At 44.2% G+C, this 17,573-nt stretch overlaps 1 protein-coding gene across 2 annotated transcripts in view; it reads right to left on the bottom strand.

The window, feature by feature from the left end:
* Positions 1-17,573, bottom strand: part of Kiaa1549 (KIAA1549 ortholog) — a 137,772-nt gene that overhangs the window by 78,697 nt on the left and 41,502 nt on the right. For both annotated transcript variants that reach the window (XM_026398578.2, XM_026398579.2), the window contains exon 2: positions 1,928-4,603. In XM_026398578.2, coding sequence (XP_026254363.2) covers positions 1,928-4,603 — 2,676 coding nt within the window. The remainder of the gene's footprint in view (positions 1-1,927; positions 4,604-17,573) is intronic.

Raw genomic sequence — 17,573 nt, 5'->3', positions numbered from 1 at the left:
GTCTCTGGGGAGAAAAAGAATCATCCAGAAACAGCTCTTACAGTTATTTTGCCAACTATCTATAGTTTCCCCAGAGCCAGCAGAGGAGAGGTGAGGAGCCCTCCAGAAGAGGGCATGGGTCAGGAAGCATGGTCACCCCCGCTGGACACCTGTGGTCAAGGGTCTCCCTGCAAGGACACCAAGGATCAAGAGCACCTAGAGTGGTTCTACCTTCTTAGAGAACTCCACTGCAAAGGACCACCTCGAACCCCACTCCAGACTCTCTCATAGATAAAAAGAGAGCCACCAAGGTCAAATCTAAACCAGCACTGGAGATGAGCTGATCTGTCCTCTCGTCAAAGGCCTTACTGAAAGCGAGAGATGGCATCTACCTCCCCTCCAAACGCAAAGTGACAACAGGGTGCTCTGCACAGCTGACAAAGCACACTCGTAAGAGGTGAATTTTGTTCCAAAAGGCAGTTTAAAAACATAGACACCTAATAAAGGGCGTCATTAAATGTATACCACATATGAAAGTCAAATTTATCCTATATGATGCCCAGTGTTCTCAGAGGTACTCCTAAAATGGTTTCCAGTTGTTTGCAGAAAAATTTTAAAAGATACAACATTGTATCATAAATATCCTAGTATCTTAGAGATAAAGATGCTTTCAGTAACTCTTATTAAAAGAGCTCCTTACATCCAACCACTCTGGAAAAAAAAATGAAAATATTTTTTGTCAATGAGAAACTCCTCTCACGGCTCAACTGCCTTCGTCCTACAGATTGAAGTGTCTAATTTTGTTCCAACCTCATTTCCTACCAGTCACCTCCTCCTCCCACTACCTAATTTCCAGCCCATGGCTCACTGCCTGCCCTACCAGGCTCTAAGACCATGTCTTCCTTGACTCTATCCCTCACAGCCTCGAGAAGAACACACACTTACGAAGTGCTCAGTAATGATTTGTCACCTGAATTGCAGAGGTTACTGTGGGGTGAGGAGAGCAAAGGCTGCCAGGGTCCCAGCCCACTGCGAGGGTGACGGCTCTGTCCTGGTGGTGGGCAGAGGCTCCATGGTCCACCGCGCTCGGCATGGGGGAAATGGACCAGGCATGCTCTTCTCTGCCCTCGCCTGCACCTTTTCCCGTTCCTCTTCCTCTTTACCCACTCCACTCCACTTCTTCCCTACTTCTCCTGCTATTTTTCTCTCCCTTCTTCATCAAAACTGTCCCCACCAAAACCAATTCACAGAGCCAGGATCTGTCACGTGAGGCTGGAGGCGAACACACACTCATAGCCCACGAGACGTCATGTACGTCCAAGTCACTTCTCATGGAGAGCTGATCGAGCAGGCCTCCTCCCTGGACACTGCCCTTGAGATAAGTCGGCCTTGTACAGCATGTCCCCAGGTGGGCTGCAGCCCAATGTGGCTGGAGCAGCCCACAATGCTCAGGACCCTGGAGCTCAGCTGGCCACCAACCGAGGCTACAGGCGGGGCAGAGGATCAAAGTCTGTGACTACGTTCAGAGGACATTTATTCATTCCATTTTTCTTTCCTTGGGATCCAAATGACATTTACAGGAATATATAAAAGCAAAAGCAAGAATAGTAAATCAGTGTAAAATTGCAAAGGTTACCCTTATGCAACTGCCCGACTCTGCTTGAACTCAATGAGAACCGGCTTCCTTTCAACCATGTCATCCATGTGCCCACTGAGTTATGAGCTTTGAAGACAAAGACCCTACCAAAAGCTCCATGGTTCATTTAAATCCTCTATTTGCTTTTATTGCAAGTACTAATAGGTAATCTTCAGGGTGCTTGCTCAGTGCCAGGTACTGGGCTAAGTATTTTACATACATAGATGCATTTCAGGTCTCCCGTAAGCACTGTTCACGAGCACCTTAGGAAAAGCCCCCTCCCCAGAGAGGCAACCGGACGCAGGGCCTTACCAGTTGTGATCAAGTAGGCATCGGGGACTGTAATGTCACACACATAAGGTGGCTTGGTGGTGGCCGGTGCTGGAGTACTCACTGTCGATTCAAGAGTGGAGGTGGTCACAGGGTGAAGGGATGGCAACGGAGGGGCCACACTGCCCTCCGGGGGGCTCGGACTCCCAGTGCCACTGCTCAGGTCAGTGTCCACAGTATGGGCAGCAGTGCTGTTGGGTGTGCTTGGCTCAGGGGATGTGTCCCCCGGTGAGCCTGTGAGCGTGGACGGTGGCTCTGTGGGCAGGGGTGACGAGCTCCCACCCGGGGCAAGTGAGGACGCTGTTGGCAGATATGCGTCGCTGTCGGACACTGGGCGGGTGGGAATGACTTGGGAGGAAGAGGGTGAGACAGACGTGTGATAGTCTGTAGCACTGACCGGGTCCTCCGAGGGTGTCAGAGTCGAGGACAGAAAAGCCTCGGTGAAGACAGGTGTCAGAGGGGAAGCAGGGGACAGTGACCAGGGGTGAGTCGCAGCAGTCGAGACGTCGAGGGTGGGCTCAGAGCCGGAGGGCACTAGCGTGGCGACTGCAGAGCCGTGGCGGGTGGGCAAGAACGCAAAAGAGGAGGTAGTTCCAGCGAGAGCCGAGGTCAAAAGGGCGTCGGAGTCCGTGGGCGTGACCGTGGATGAGCCAGCAAGCTGGAGAGGACCCGAGGAGAAGCTCGGCAGCACCGGCACGTCAGAAGGACCAGGGAGAGAGGTGACCGTCCTTGAAGGAAGGTCGGCGCTCGGCCAGAGCTGAGGAGACGCCAGGTCTGTGGAACTCGGGGCAGAAAGAGGCGGTGAGTGCAGACTGGCAGGGCCAGGCCAGGCCGAGGTCGCCACCCAGGCAGAAAGGGGCTGAGACGTGATGGGGGACAGGCCACTTGGCATCAGGGATGGGGCAGCAGGGACCTGGGAAGAGGAGGGGGCCGGGCTGCCTAGGTCCAGCGGAGGCGTGGAGGGGAGGCTGGACGCCAGATCCAGGACAGTCGGCCACCCCTGGGCAGAAGCCCCCGCGGGTTCCTGGTGGGAGAAAAGTGAAGGCTCTGCCGGAGGAACCAGAGTCTCAGAGGGGGACGGGCTCGCGTCCCTGACCCAGAGGGACGGCGTGCTTTCCTTTACTGTGACAGAGAAAGCCGAGTCGAGGAGGACGCTGGCAGTGACCGAGAAAGACACAGCGGTCACACTGGGTGGCGTTCCTTGAGCGTCGGCCACCGGGGAGAAGCCAAAGGCAGGCCCGAGGGACACTGGTGCAGAGAGGTGGTCAAGAGAAGAGTCCACCTGGGCGCTGGTGACGCTGCTCGTGCCCACCTCAGCCGACACGCCTGGGCTGGCTTCCGACACCCTCAGGGATGGAGAAGCCAGGGAGACCACGGGCCTGGAGGGGAACAGGGTGTTATATTCTTGAGGATCTTCCTCGAACTCAGACAGGTCGGTGGCCTCGCTACCCCACGGAGAGGGGCTGCTCGCTGCCAGCGTGGCCACCGTCAGGGTCTCAGGCCCATCCCCCGACCCCACGTCTCTCTCCACGGAACCTGTGGCCAGAACGTGCCGAGGAGATGCCACAGCACAGGACGCACACCAAGTGTAGGGCCTGAGGGAGGCCACGGGGCTCAGGACGAGGGTATCCGCCGCGTGACTGGGGACCACAGGACTGCCAGGCAACTCTGACGTGTCGCCGGCATCTCCAGGAAGGAAGGGGTAGTGTGAAGCATCCACTGACGGAGTAGAAAAAGACACAAACGCAGGAGGGGCGGAAAACGAAGCAGCCTGTGTGCTCCTGGAAGCAAAGGCCGTCTGTGACACGGTGACCGTGGGGTCCAGCCTTGGAAAGACAGTTTCTTCCAGACGCTGACTCCCAGCGGTGGTCACATCGGGGTGTGTGCCTGGGCGTGTGGCCAGGACCTGCTGTGGAGTCTGTGAGACCTCCCCTGGGGGCAGAGATGGCTGTTGGGGACCGCCATCACCTAACGGCGGAGGCAAAGAAGACCACGAGCCCAAGGGCAGGGCCTCCGCGTCCTCTGTGACTAGAGCCACTGTCTCTGGCCAAGTCCTACTTGGTAACTGGCTGTAGGTTCCGGTAGGATAAAGCACCAGGTTCCCATTAAGAGTTGGAATCATGCCCTCGGAGGTGGGAAAAGCTGACCAAGAGGTGCCAAGATGACTAGGGGACTCCACGTAAGTCGCTGGTGGCTGGGCTGAGCTCTGCCAGGCTGATGTCACCTCTTGGTCCTGTTGGGAAATCGAGGGTAGTGATGGAGTGGGCTTGAGCTCGGGCGTTTCTCCAGGCAGCTCTGGTGGGCTGACCACGATGGACTGTGTTGGGGACACCATCTGTGCAGAAGTCCAGGGAGAATCTGGCAAAAAGTTATCCATGTCATCGTCAACGAAGGCCACCTCATTACTCGTCACAGACCCATAATTTACCACAAAGACACTGTGATCTGCTGTACTTTGGGTCTGCTTTCCATGGTTTAAAAAGGCCGTATCAAAACTAGTGGCAGATGGAGAGGACGTGGGGAGAAGAGACCGGCTCCGCTGGGACCCCGCCGCAGTCTCTGTTAAGGCCACGTGTGCAGCGCTGGGCATGGTGCTGGTCTCCAGCAAGAGCTCCGCAGGGAAGGAAGAGAGGCCGTGCTGCTCCAGAGGGAGCTCATCTAGCAAGAAAACCAGAGCTGGGTTAGCTGCAATGCCACGGGAGTCGGACTGCTATGGTTTCCTTTCAGGCATCCACAGTTACTCATTCAGCAAACATCCACTCGCGGTAGAGAGCTACCATTCACAGCTACTCGGAAGCCAGATATGGCCAGAATTGCCACGGGAAATGAATCTTCAAGCACTCAGAAACCTGAGCACCACCTTTATGTAAGCTGGCCTCTGTGTGTACACATTTACACACTTTCTCTTGCTTTCTGACAACAGACCCTCGTACCCACAAAACCACACAACACAGGAAACAGGCTCTGGGAGGTTGTCTAGCCATTCTCCCTCATTTATCACACGAGGAAGGAGGTTAGAGAAGGTGGACAAGTTCACTACAGGATCTGCCTGGAGGGAAGCCAGCATCTAACACAGGGCTGCCCTGACCCCGAGCCCACGGTTCTCTCTTCCAATCACAAGCTGACTCCTTCAAGGACAGAGTGCCTCCTGGCAGCACCACTCAGGTCCTGGTGACAGTTCCAGGCTTTTCCAGTGGTGCTTCCAAAAGGTGAGACCTCCAGGCCCACCTTTCACCCCTGTCAAGCTCCACAACTATGCTCTGGCCAAATAAGCATCCTGCGGTTCCCCAAACCCAAATCTGCTCTGGCCTTGGTGACCTGCATCTTGATGTCCCCATTCCTGATTGCCCCTCCCTGGCTCTCCACCAGGCCTTTCCAGTCCTTCAGATAGCACACAGCTCTGGCCTCCTCCCTCCAAGCTCTAGTTATGGGTCACTGCCTCCCCCTGGGCTTCTACCTGTCACACCCCTTACCATCAAACTGCCTGCCTACTCATTCAACTGTGAGCTTCGGAAAACAGGGACACTTCCTGTTTTCCTGGTAGCCAGCGCAGTGAGTGATATTTTGTAGGAACTCAATAAACACCTGCTCAAATGAAGGAAAGAACAGTGTCAGAGGAATACCAGGTTCTGACACGTGTCCAAATCATCCCATCATCTGCTCAAACTCTGCTATTCTTGATCCTGGGACAGCCGTCATCATTTTAAAAGTTCAGGTGTCTCCACCTGTAATTTAGATATGTTGCCCAGAGAAGTTAGGTGAGTGACAGCCCAGGCACTGACAGAGGCCCAGAGTACTGTCCACTGCAGCACAGCTGGGGACAGGGCAGCGATCACAAGCAGGAACAACACCTTCCACTTGTCCCAACTGTGTGTGAAATACTATAAAAATTACCCTTAACTCAATCTTCCTTATGATTCTTGTCCTCATTTTAGAAAGGAAATTTGGACACATACAAACACACACACACACACACACACACACACAGAGAACACCTGTGAAGGTGAAGGAAGATCAGGGCAATCCTCCTAAAAGATAAGGAATGTCAAAGACTGTCAGCAAACACCAGCAGCCAGGAGAACCCCTGGGCAGGGCTCTTCCTCACAGCCTCAGAGAGAACCAGCCTGCTGACCCAGTCCTTGGACTGCTGGCCTCCAGAAGTGACCCAGCTAAGTTCTGTTGTTCAGGCCAAAAAAGAAAGAAAAAAGGAAGGAACGAAGTAAGGAAGGGAGGGAGGGGGAGAAAAGGAAAGAACAAATGTCTATCTCAACCCTGGCTTTGTGCAGCAATTACACAAGTCTCTCCAAGTTTAGAACCTATATTATTTATATGGTCCTTATAATAACTCTGTGCTAAGAGACCTAATTTAAAGTGGACCCAGTCTAGCTGGGCGCAGTGGCACACACCTGTAAATCCCAGTGGCTCAGAGGCTTAGGCAGGAGGATCATGAGTTTAAAGCCAACCTTGGCAAAAAACAAGATGCTAAGCAATTCAGTGAGACCCTGTCTCTAAATAGAATACAAAACAGAGCTGGGGATGTGGCTCAGTGGTTGAGTGACTCTGAGTTCAATCCCTAGTATCCCCTCCCAAAAAATAAGCCCAGTCTCCAATGTCTGTCAGAGTCTAATATAAATGATCCCAGGCCAGCGTGGTCACACACACTTATAAACCTAACGACAATGAAAGCTGAGGAGGCTGAGGCAGAAGAATCAGAGCCCCGGAGTCTGACACCAGCCTGGGTAACAGAGTGAAACCCTGTCTCAAAAAGAGAAAGGGAAAAAAAAGCTGTCCTCAGAAGAACACACTCTCAAATCAAATATTCCCACAGCTACAGTTCCAACAAATATGAGCACAAAATTCAAATGAAAAACACACAGGAAAATAAGGCACCATGAAAAGTCAAGCGAATTCCATGGAAAAGCCAAAAGAAACTAAATCAAAGTAATCTCAGATCTCAAAGACTTCAGATATTCTGGGAAACATTTTTAAAATATGTTTAATTCATCTAAAATAATAAGTGGGGATTAAAAACATGAGTTCTGAGCAAGAGACTAAGAAAACTGACCAGAAATATTTGAAAAGCAAACAAAGAACACTGAAAAATGAAAATATTGTAATTAAAATTTAAAAACTTAACACACACATCAAAGAGCAATTTAGACCCAGCTGAAGTAAGATTTAGTGAACTGAGGGGCACATCTGAAGAAATCACCTAGAAACAAAGAGATGCAAACATAAGAAAGAAGACAGAATGAGACGCACCTTTGATCAAAGTTTTAGAAAAACGTAATAAAGGGAGTCACAGAGAAACAATATTCAAAGAGATAACACTAATAATTTTCCAAGACTAAGGAGACACAAATCCTTCAATTTAGGAAAACCAGGAAATCCCAAACAAGGTGATTTTTTTAAAAAAACCCATACTTATAATATTGTGCCACAGGTCACCAAAGACAAATTATGAGGGCTAGGGCTGTAGCTCAATGGCAGAGCACCTGCCTAGTGTGCATGAGGCACTTGGTTCCATCTTAGAACCCCATAAAAGTAAAATAAATAAATAAATAAGATATTTTTTTTAAAAATGACAAATTATAAAAGCAGTCAGAGAGAGAAGGATGTCGATTACACAAGCAGAGAACTAGTCACAGAATAGAAGCTAGAGGACTAGGGAACAAACTCTTCAAGGAGTTGAGAGAAAATATCTGACATCTCAGACTTGAGCAAAAACTCCTCATCAAGAAGACTCATATGGTTTGGTCCATGGAATCCCAACTAGCCAGCAGGCTGAGGCAGGAGGATCACCATTTTGAGGCCAGCCTGGGCAACTCAGAGAGACTCTGTCTCAAATTAAAACTGGGCTGGGGATGTAGTCCAGAGGGAAAGTCCTTGCCCAGTGTGTGCAAGCCTCTGGGTTGGACACCCAGTACTGAAAAAACAGAGGAGGCAAGGGGAAGAGGAAGAGGAGGAGGAGGAAGCAGCAGCTACCCCCACCACCTCTAAACAAGGACATCCTTCAAGAACAAAGATAAATTATCTCAGACAAAAGGAATGCGAAGAGGAGATAGAGAATAAGTAAATGACAAATAGATGGTAACTCTAAACAAACATTAATGGTACAAATGAATAATAATACTGCTATTTAATTCGTGAGTAAGATGCATAAAATAGCATAGCTGCCTGGAAGGTGAAAGGAGGACAGCAGAGGGATCTGTGACTCACCTGTCAGATGAGAATCAGAGTTCAGACAGGGGCTGGGGCTGGGGCTCAGTGGTACAGAGCTTATCTAACACATGTGAAGCACTGGGCTCAATCCTCAGACCACATAAAAATAAATAAATGAAGGTATTGGGCCCATCTACAACTAAAAATATACACAAAAGTTAAAACAAAAGTTAAGACAAAACTCTGTGAATAGATTTTGTGTAAATATCCTAAAATCTGTAAATAATGCTTAGTCCTATAGACAACATATTTCTAGCTGGTGCCTTTAACATATGAAAGCCACAAACCTCCATTCTCTTTTCTCTGGGAAATGACTTAAAAGATGAACACAGGCTAGGGATGTAGCTCAGTGGTAGAGCGCTTGCCTAGCATGCCCAAGGCCCCGAGTTCAATCTCTAGCACTGCAAAATTAGTTTAAAAAAAGAAAAGAGAAACACGGTAAAAGGACACAATTTATTAAATAGAGACTTTAAGTTGTTTCATATGATGTTATTAAATGTTTTTTGCCTTCAATACAACCTGGCCCTAGGATTCCCTGTGTACGTGCTTTTATGACTTACCTGTCTCAGTCCAAGCACGGGTGAAAGAGAACATGATACTTAATACCAATCCAGTAAAACAGCAGCTGTTCTTCTCTGCAGTAAAGGTTGAAAGGCATATATTCAAGACATAATACAAATCACAACTCTGTCCAACTGTATAGCATATAAATTTGAAAGTTTTCCTAAGGATGAGTCATTTTATGTGTCTGTTTTAAAACTCTGCTATGATATAACTTGTTTTGAAATGTAAGAGCTGAACAAGGAGTGAGATCCCTTTTAAAAGAAATCAGAAACACATTTCAAGTGCACCAGAAGGCTGAGAGAGAGAAAACTGATGTTGAGTGGCTAATTTATGAACCAGATCTGATGCTCCACTTGATCTTAGCCAAAAGGCCAAGAAGAGACCCAGCTCTGATGCAAATGAGAATTAAATCCACCCTGCCTTCAGAGTTGATAAGGGAGCAAGAAAGGCAAAGTCATCAAAAGGACCAAAAAAAAAAAAAAAAAAAAAAAATCTCCTAACTAGGAAAGCACAGGAACAAAAAAAAAAAAAAACTTCACATTGAGAAATGTCAAGCGTGCCAACCTGGGATTTTTTTTTTTTTTTCCTTTTCTGCCAGGCCCTGGGGGAGAGACAGCAGCTGCAATGCCATGGGGAATTACTTCTGTGGTTAATTCAGGAAGAGGTTAGAAAACCCAGGTGAGTCTCTTTTTCAGCATAAAAGGCATCAGGGACTCTCATCTCAAGCCCTGGGGACCAATTTCCGAGCTCTAAAGCACTAGATCACAAAAGAGTAAAAGGTTCTCTCTTTGACAACAGAGAGAAAGGAACGGGGTTGGGGTGAGACCAAGTGCTTCTCAGACAGTGACGTGCCCGCAAATGATGTGGGGACCTTGAAAACATGCCACCCCTGCCCAGCAGTTCTGCGATGGGGCCTGGACTTCAGCTTCGCTCCAGCTGACCCGGGTGTGCCACCCCACTCTAAGTAGCCAACATTGAGGCACCTTCTCTCCTTGAGCTTGCATAAACACATATTTATCAGGTACCCCCCCACACACCTGGCCATGCTATATGTCACAGCCCAGGAACTGCCCAAGTGCTGCCTCAGAGTGATTAAAAGTCAGTGATGAGGATCCCCAACTATCTAAGACTCACACAAATAAGTATCTTTTTTTAAGTATCTATTTCTCTATCTGGAACGCTTCCCTAAATGTAGTGATCAATCATGGACTTTTCAAGCTAAATGGATCCCTTAAGACCAAGGCCAATTTCCTTCTGGGGCACAGGAGACTCAGAGTTTAAGCTGACTTGTTCAAAATAGCACATGGGACAGAGTCAGCCTGCAAAGACAGGTCCCTGTGTTCTCAGAGGTGGAAGGCTCTTCACACCTTGTTAAATTAGCCCATTTTCTCAAAATAGTTGATAAAGTAAATTGAAAAACATGCCAGATTATGTCATACGATAATTGAGTTGAAAGCACACACTAAATTTGGTTAATGAAACCCACACAAAGGCATTTTGGACTGTGAGACCCCAGTGACCACCTAGGGACTAGCTCCAGGGTGCTGGAAACACAGGAGATCCTCTGAGGACTGGGGAACCCCAGGGAATGGCAGTGTCGAATGTCTCTAAAGAGCTTCAATCCAAATGGAGCTACTATTTTTGCTTCTCTGCTAAATTGTAGTTTTCAAAACATGATGAGTCATTTCAACTCTGTGGATATTAAACCTTCAAAACAAGACACACACACACACACCCCCCACCACAGAATTTCGAAGAGTCTAAAAATAAAAGCAGTCAGATAACTAAACTGCTGCCCAACTTGGCAAATCTTTAGCAACTTTTCTTCTTGTAGTGGAGGTTTTTTGTGCCATTATAAAAACTTCCCTTCCCCAATCCTCACCTTTCCTTTTTCTACCTGGTTTAAAAAAATAGCATTTTCCCTTTCTTTCTCCAACCCCAACATACGCCAGTATCTTCCCCCAGGTCACCCTCTCCTCCAACTGGTACTGGTGTGCTACTATCGAATATGAAGTGTATGTGTGTGTGTACATGTGTACATACACCACGCACGCACACACACACACACCAGCTATATAGATAATACCAACATGTAAGTACCCCCAACCCAGTTTAAGGAAGAGCACTCCCCTTACTTTGAGGCCCTGGTATACCCTTTCCTATCACCTTCCCTTCCCCCTGAGATAACTATCTCTTAGAGTTCTGTATTTTTCATATCCTTGGTTTTCTTTATAGTTTTACCACACGCATGTATGTTTTCAAACTTTATTCAAAATGGAACTACACTACCTATATTCTTTTTTTTTTTTTTTAGAGAGAGTGAGAGAGTAGAGAGAGAGAGAGAGAGAGAGAGAGAAAGAATTTTTAATATTTATTTTTTAGTTCTCGGCGGACTCAACATCTTTGTTGGTATGTGGTGCTGAGGATCGAACCCAGGCCGCACGCATGCCAGGCGAGCGCGCTACCGCTTGAGCCACATCCCCAGCCCCAATATTCTTTTTTTTAATTTATTCTGATTTGTTATACATGATGGCAAAATGCAATTCATTTCATATTACACATATAAAGCCCAATTTTTCAAGACACTGATTGTACACATAGTATTTTCACATCATTTGTGTCTTGTACAGGTACTTAGGGTAACGATGTCTAACTCATTCCACCATCATTCCTACCCTTTGTCCCTCCTTTCCCCTCCCTCGCCTCTGCCCCCTCCAAAGTTCCTCCATTCCGCCCATGCTCTCCCCCACAATCGCCATTATGTGTCAGCATCCTCATATCAAAGACAACATTCAGCCTTTGGTTTTTGGGGATTAGCTTGTTTCACTTAGCATTATATTCTCCAACTTCATCCATTTACCTGCAAATGCCATGATTTTATTCTCTTTTAATGCTGAGTGGAACATTATGTGTATATATCAAAGTTTCCCTATCCGTTCATCTACTGAAGGGCTCTAGGTTTGTTCCATAATTTAGCTATTGTGAATTATGCTGCTATAAACATTGTCCTGTGTCCCTGTAGAATACTGTTTTTAAGTCCTTCGGGTATAAACCGAGGAGTGAGGAGTAGGATAGCTGGGTTAAATGGTGGTTCCATTCCAAGTTTTCCAAGGAATCTCCATACTGCTTTCCAGATTGGCTGCACCAATTGGCAATCCCACCAGCAATGTATGAGTGTGCCATTTTCCCCATATCCTCTCTAACACTTATTGTTGTTTGTATTCTTGATAGCTGCCATTCTGACTGGAGTGAATTGAAATCTTACAGTAGTTTTGATTTGCATTTCTCTAATTGCCACAGATGTTGGACATTTTTTCATATGTTTGTTGTTTGGTTGTATAATTTCTTCTGAGAGGTGTCTGTTCAGTTCCTTGACCCATTTATTGATTGGATTATTTGGTTTTTTGGTGATAAGGTTTTTGAGTGCTTTACATATCCTAGAGACTAGTGCTCTATCTGATGTGCTTATGGTAAAGATTTGCTCCCATTCTGTAGTCTCTCTATTCACCTCACTGATTGTTTCTTTTGCTGAGAAGATGTTTTTCAGTTTGTATCCATTCCATTTATTGATTCTTGTTTTTAATTCTTGCACTACAGGAGTTTTAATAAGAAAGTTGGGGCTTAATCCGACATGATAGAGACTTGGGCATACTTTTTCTTCAATTAGGTACAAGATCTCTGGTTTAATTACTAGATCCTTGATCCACTTTGAGTTGAGTTTTGTGCATGGTGAGAGATACAGGTTTAATTTCATTTTGTTACACGTGGGTTTTCAGTTTTTCCAGCACCATTTGTTGAAGAGGCTATCTTTTCTCCAATGTACATTTTTGGCACCTTTGTCCAGTGTAAGAAAACTGAACTTATTTGGGTTAGACTCTATGTCCTCTATTCTGTACCACTGGTCTACAGGTCTATTTTGGTTCCAATACCATGCTGCTTCGTTACTACTGCTCTGTAGTATAGCTTTAGGTCTGGAATAGTAATGCGACCAGCTTCACTCTTCTTACTAAGAATTGCTTTCGCTATTCTGGGTCTCTTATTTTTCCAGATGAATTTCATGATTGCTTTTTATATTTCTATAAGGAATGCCATTGGGATTTTGACTGGGATTGCATTGAATCTGTATAGTGCTTTTGGTAGTATGGTATCTTAATTTTTACAGTATCTGTCATAATAGTTCCTTTTTCATCACAGATGTTAGTAATTTCAGTTTTCTCTTACCTTTTCTTCATTAGCATGGCTAATGGTTTATCAATTTTATTTATTTTTTCAAAGAACCAACTTTTTGTTTTGTTAATTTTTTTCAATTGTTTACTTTGTTTCAATTCCATTGATTTCAGCTCTAATTTTAATTATTTCCTGTCTCCTACTGCTTTTGGGGTTGATTTGTTCTTCTCTTTGTAGGGCTTTGAGATCTAATGTTAGGTCATTTATTTGTTGACTTTTTCTTCTTGGAAGGAATGAACTCCATGCAATGAACTTTCCTCTTAGCACTGTCTTCATAGTGTCCCAGAGATTTCAATATGTTGTATCAATATTCTCATTTATTTCTATGAATTTTTTAATCTCCTCCTTGATATCTTTTCCAACCCATTGTTCATTCAATAGCATATTATTTAGTCTCCAGGTGTTGGACTAGCTTTTATTTTTTATTTTATCCTGATTTCTAATTTCATTCCATTGTGATCTGATAAAACACAGTGTAGTATCTCTATATTTTTTTTGTATTTACTAAGATTCGCTTTGTAGCATAACATATTTTGAGAAGGATCGATGTGCTGCTGAGAAGAAAGTATATTCACTCATTGATAATAATATACTTTATATGTCAGTTAAGTCTAAGTTATTGATTGTATTATTGAGTTCTATAGTTTGTTTAGGTTTTGTTTGGTAGATCTATCTAGTGGTGAAAGAGGTGTGTTAAAGTCACCCAGAATTATTGTGTTGTGATCTATTTGACTCTTGAACTTGAGAAGAGTTTGATTGATAAACATAGATGCTCCATTGTTTGGGGCATATATATTTATAATTGTTATGTCTTGTTGATGTATGGTTCCTTTAAGCAGTATGAAATGTCCATCTTTATCCCTTTTGATTAACTTTAACTTGAAGTCTACTTTATTTGATATGAGGATGGAAACCCCTACTTGCTTATGTAGGCCATGTGAATAGTATATTTTATCCCAGCCTTTCACTTTCAGACTGTGGGTGTCTTTTCCTATGAGATGAGTCACTTGAAGGCAGCATGTTGTTGGGTCTTTTTTTTAATCCAATCTACCACCCTATGTCTTTTGATTGGTGAGTTTAAGCCACTAACATTTAGGGTTATCACTGAGATATGATTTGTATTACCAGTCATTTTTGTTTATTTTTGGTGTTTAGCTTGACTTAGTTTCTCCTTTGGTTGGCTTTTTCTTTTATTGTAGTTCTTCCTTTTGCAGATTTTCATTGTTGTTTTTCATTTCCTCCTCATGGAATATTTTGCCAAGAATGTTCTGTAGTGCAGGCTTTCTTGTTGTAAAATCTTTTAGCTTTTATTTATCATGGAAGCTTTTTATTTCATCATCAAACTTGAAGCTTAATTTTGCTGGATATAAGATTCATGGTTGGCGTTCATTATCTTTTAGAGCTTGGTTGAAAAATCTGCTCAGATCTGAATTGGTATTCCCTTATAAGTAATCTGACTTTTCTCTCTTGCAGCCTTTAAAATTCTATCCTTATTCCGTATGCTAGGCATTTTCATTATAATGTGTATTGGTGTAGATCTGTTGTAATTTTGTACATTTGGCCCCCAGGGACCTTGATGATGTCTTATAATGTCCTTATTGTTGTTATATTCGATTTTTCTAATTCATTCTTCATGCTTAGGAAATTTTCTGATATTATTTCATTGACAAGATTGGGAATTCCTGTGGTTTGAATTTCTGAACCTTCCTATATCCCAATAAATTTTAAATTTGGTCTTTTGATGGTATCCCATAATTCCTGGATATTCTGTTCATGGTTTCTTACCATCTTCTCTGTAAGGTCAACTTTATTTTCCAGATTGTATATTTTGTCTTCATTGTCTGAGGTTTGTCTTCCAAGAGGTTTAGTCTGTTGGTGATGCTATTGAGTTTTATAATTGGCTTATCATTTCTTTCATGTCAAGGATTTCTGTTTGATTTTTTTTTCAGTATCTCTATTTCTTTCTTAATCTCTTGCAACCTGTATTTGCTCTCTTAACTCTTTGTTGGTGTGATCAATGGCTGCCTGAATTTATTCTCTTATCTCTTTATCTCTTTGGAATGATTGATTTTTGTGTGTATCTGCTTACTTAGGTCATTAATTCCCAAATCATTTTAGTTATGTACATTCTGAACTCTTTCTCTGACATTTCACCTACTTCACTATCTATGGATTCTATTGTTGTAGTGTCTTGGTTTGTTTGGGGCACTTTCCTACCTTTTTTTTTTTATGATTTCTATGTATCATCCTCTCTTACAGTGTAGATCTCAAATATTACAGTTTCTTCCCTATTGTCTTATTGTGTGCCTACAGGTTACCAATATCTCACATTTAAAGGAGAGATCAATATTATAGCACTCAATGTACCCAACATGCAACCATATATCAGTTAGCTTCTATTTTTACATTTACAGTTTTGTCACTATGCTCAGAAATTATGAGTTCAATTATCTTATACTATATAGTCAATAGGCTTGCATGATGGTTTAGTTTCTGATGGTGGAAGGGGAGACTGGGTTGCGGGGCGGGGGGGTTGGCTGAGATGTTTATGATGTAGGATGTGAGAATATGGAGGTATTAGATTATATGACTAGTGAGAGGATAATTATAACAAGTTGGCTGTTAGTAGGAAAAACAAGAGATAGGCAACCTCTTGTAAAACTCCTTGTTACCTCAGCAACAGGGTAACTGTTAGCACCCCTAGTAGAGTTACTTTTGGTGCAGCCAGGCCCCCAGGAACCTTGATGATGTCTTATCATGTCCTTATTGTTGTCCCATGATACAAGTGGTGATATCCCAGTGTCTTAGCAGCCTCAAGACTGTATGTTTCCTGATGTTGGGCTATGGAGCCATGCTTTGGTGAATAAGGACCCCAGCACAGGGTGGCTCTCCGCACGGGCACAGGAAGTGCAGGTGGGCTCTGCCTCCAGAACTCCGGGCCACAGTCCTGCTGTGGTCCTGCTCCTATTTTCTATCATCACTAATTTTTTTCACTCCACATTCTTTTTTTTGATTCATCCCTCTTTTCATGTAGCTATAAGTCTTTATTTTCATTTCAACATAAATTCCATCACAAGAATAGATCAAGTTATAAAGTAAAAAAAAAAAAAAAAAAAAAAGAATAGATCAAGTTCATTTATCCATCTACTGTGGATGGACAGTTGGACTAGTGCCAATTTTTGCTAGAGAAAACATTTCAGACTTGAATTTTCTTACCTATATTCTGGTACACATACATTCGTGAAAAGTATGTATGTATGTACACATATAACTCTGTGGATATTAAACTTACAAAAGTTGGGGTGTGTGTGTGTGTGTGTGAGTGTGTATCTAGGAATAGGAAACTGGCTCAGAAGGCATGTTCATCTGCAACTTTACTAAACACCACCAAGAAGTTTTAAAGTAGTTGAGCCAATTTACACTCCCACTAGTAATGCAGGAGAGCATGACTTACAAATCCTCACCAATACCTGACACTTTTACCAATCCTGCTGGAGGGAAACCTCATGGTCTTCATTTGCAGAGCATTTTTGCATATCTGCTGGCCACTCATGTGGCCTCTTCAGTGTCTTGTCAGTTCTGCAGACCATTTTCCCATTGAGTTATCCATCGTTTTCATTCTGATTTAGAGATTTTGGCATATTTTGGATCCTAATATCCTGTGTTAGTTATAATTTCTCCTAATTTGTGTCTTGTTGCTTGGTTCTCTTTATGGTATCTTTTGATCTCAATTTTAATAGAGTCAAATTTATCAATTTTTACCATTATTGTTTGAGATTCATGTTGTATCTTAAGATGGAAGTTTTAAGAAATCATTCTCTGCACTAAAAACTGTGAAACTCTTCTGCACTACTTCTTAAATTTTTTTTAAATTCTGCTTTTTAAATTTAGGGCCAAATGTGCAAAATATGGTCTTTAAAGTTTTTGTCACTGGTTTTCAGTACTGAGATAAAGTGCTTAAGCCTGACTATCAATCAAGGCACCAGCAGCAGGCAGTGTGGCCTGTCTGGGCTGAAGGCAGGATCTCCATGACGCCCAGTGGCAGAGGGGCAGGATTGGTGATAGAGCCCACAGAAGGCTAGCATGTCTGGAAGCAGGGGGGAAAAGCTTTTAAAAAGCACCAAGAAAGCTGGGCATGGTGGCATACACCCATAATTCCAGCAACTTGGGAGGCTGAAACGGGAGAATCATGAGTCCAAAGCCAGTCTCAGCAACTTAGCAAGGCCTTCCGCAACTTAAGAAGACCCTATATCAAAATAAGAAAATAAAAAGGGCTAGAGATGCGGCTCAGCAGTTAAGTGCCTTTGGGTTCAATCCCTAGCACCCTCTTCAAAAAAAGAAAAAGAAAAACACCAAGAAGGGATTAGGAGGAGACAGGGACCAGAATACAAGCAGAGAAGCCCCGAAGTTGAACAACACCAGGAAGGCCACAGGAAGCCATTGAGGAAGTCATTTAAAGCATGAGAACGACACAATCAGAATTTGTGTTTGGGTTTATTTTTTTTAAAGCCCTTCTCTGTGCTGCTCTGTGAAGAACAGGTTAACAGGGGCAAGAGGAAATGAGAGAGCCGTTATGCGGCCACAATAACTGAACTTGAGATGACAGAGGCTTAGT

The sequence above is a fragment of the Urocitellus parryii genome, chromosome 3, assembly GCF_045843805.1.
Source record: "Urocitellus parryii isolate mUroPar1 chromosome 3, mUroPar1.hap1, whole genome shotgun sequence".
Lineage (NCBI taxonomy): Eukaryota > Metazoa > Chordata > Mammalia > Rodentia > Sciuridae > Urocitellus > Urocitellus parryii.
The sequence above is the reverse complement of the archived record's forward strand: the minus strand, read 5'-3'. Positions and strand labels throughout refer to the sequence as shown.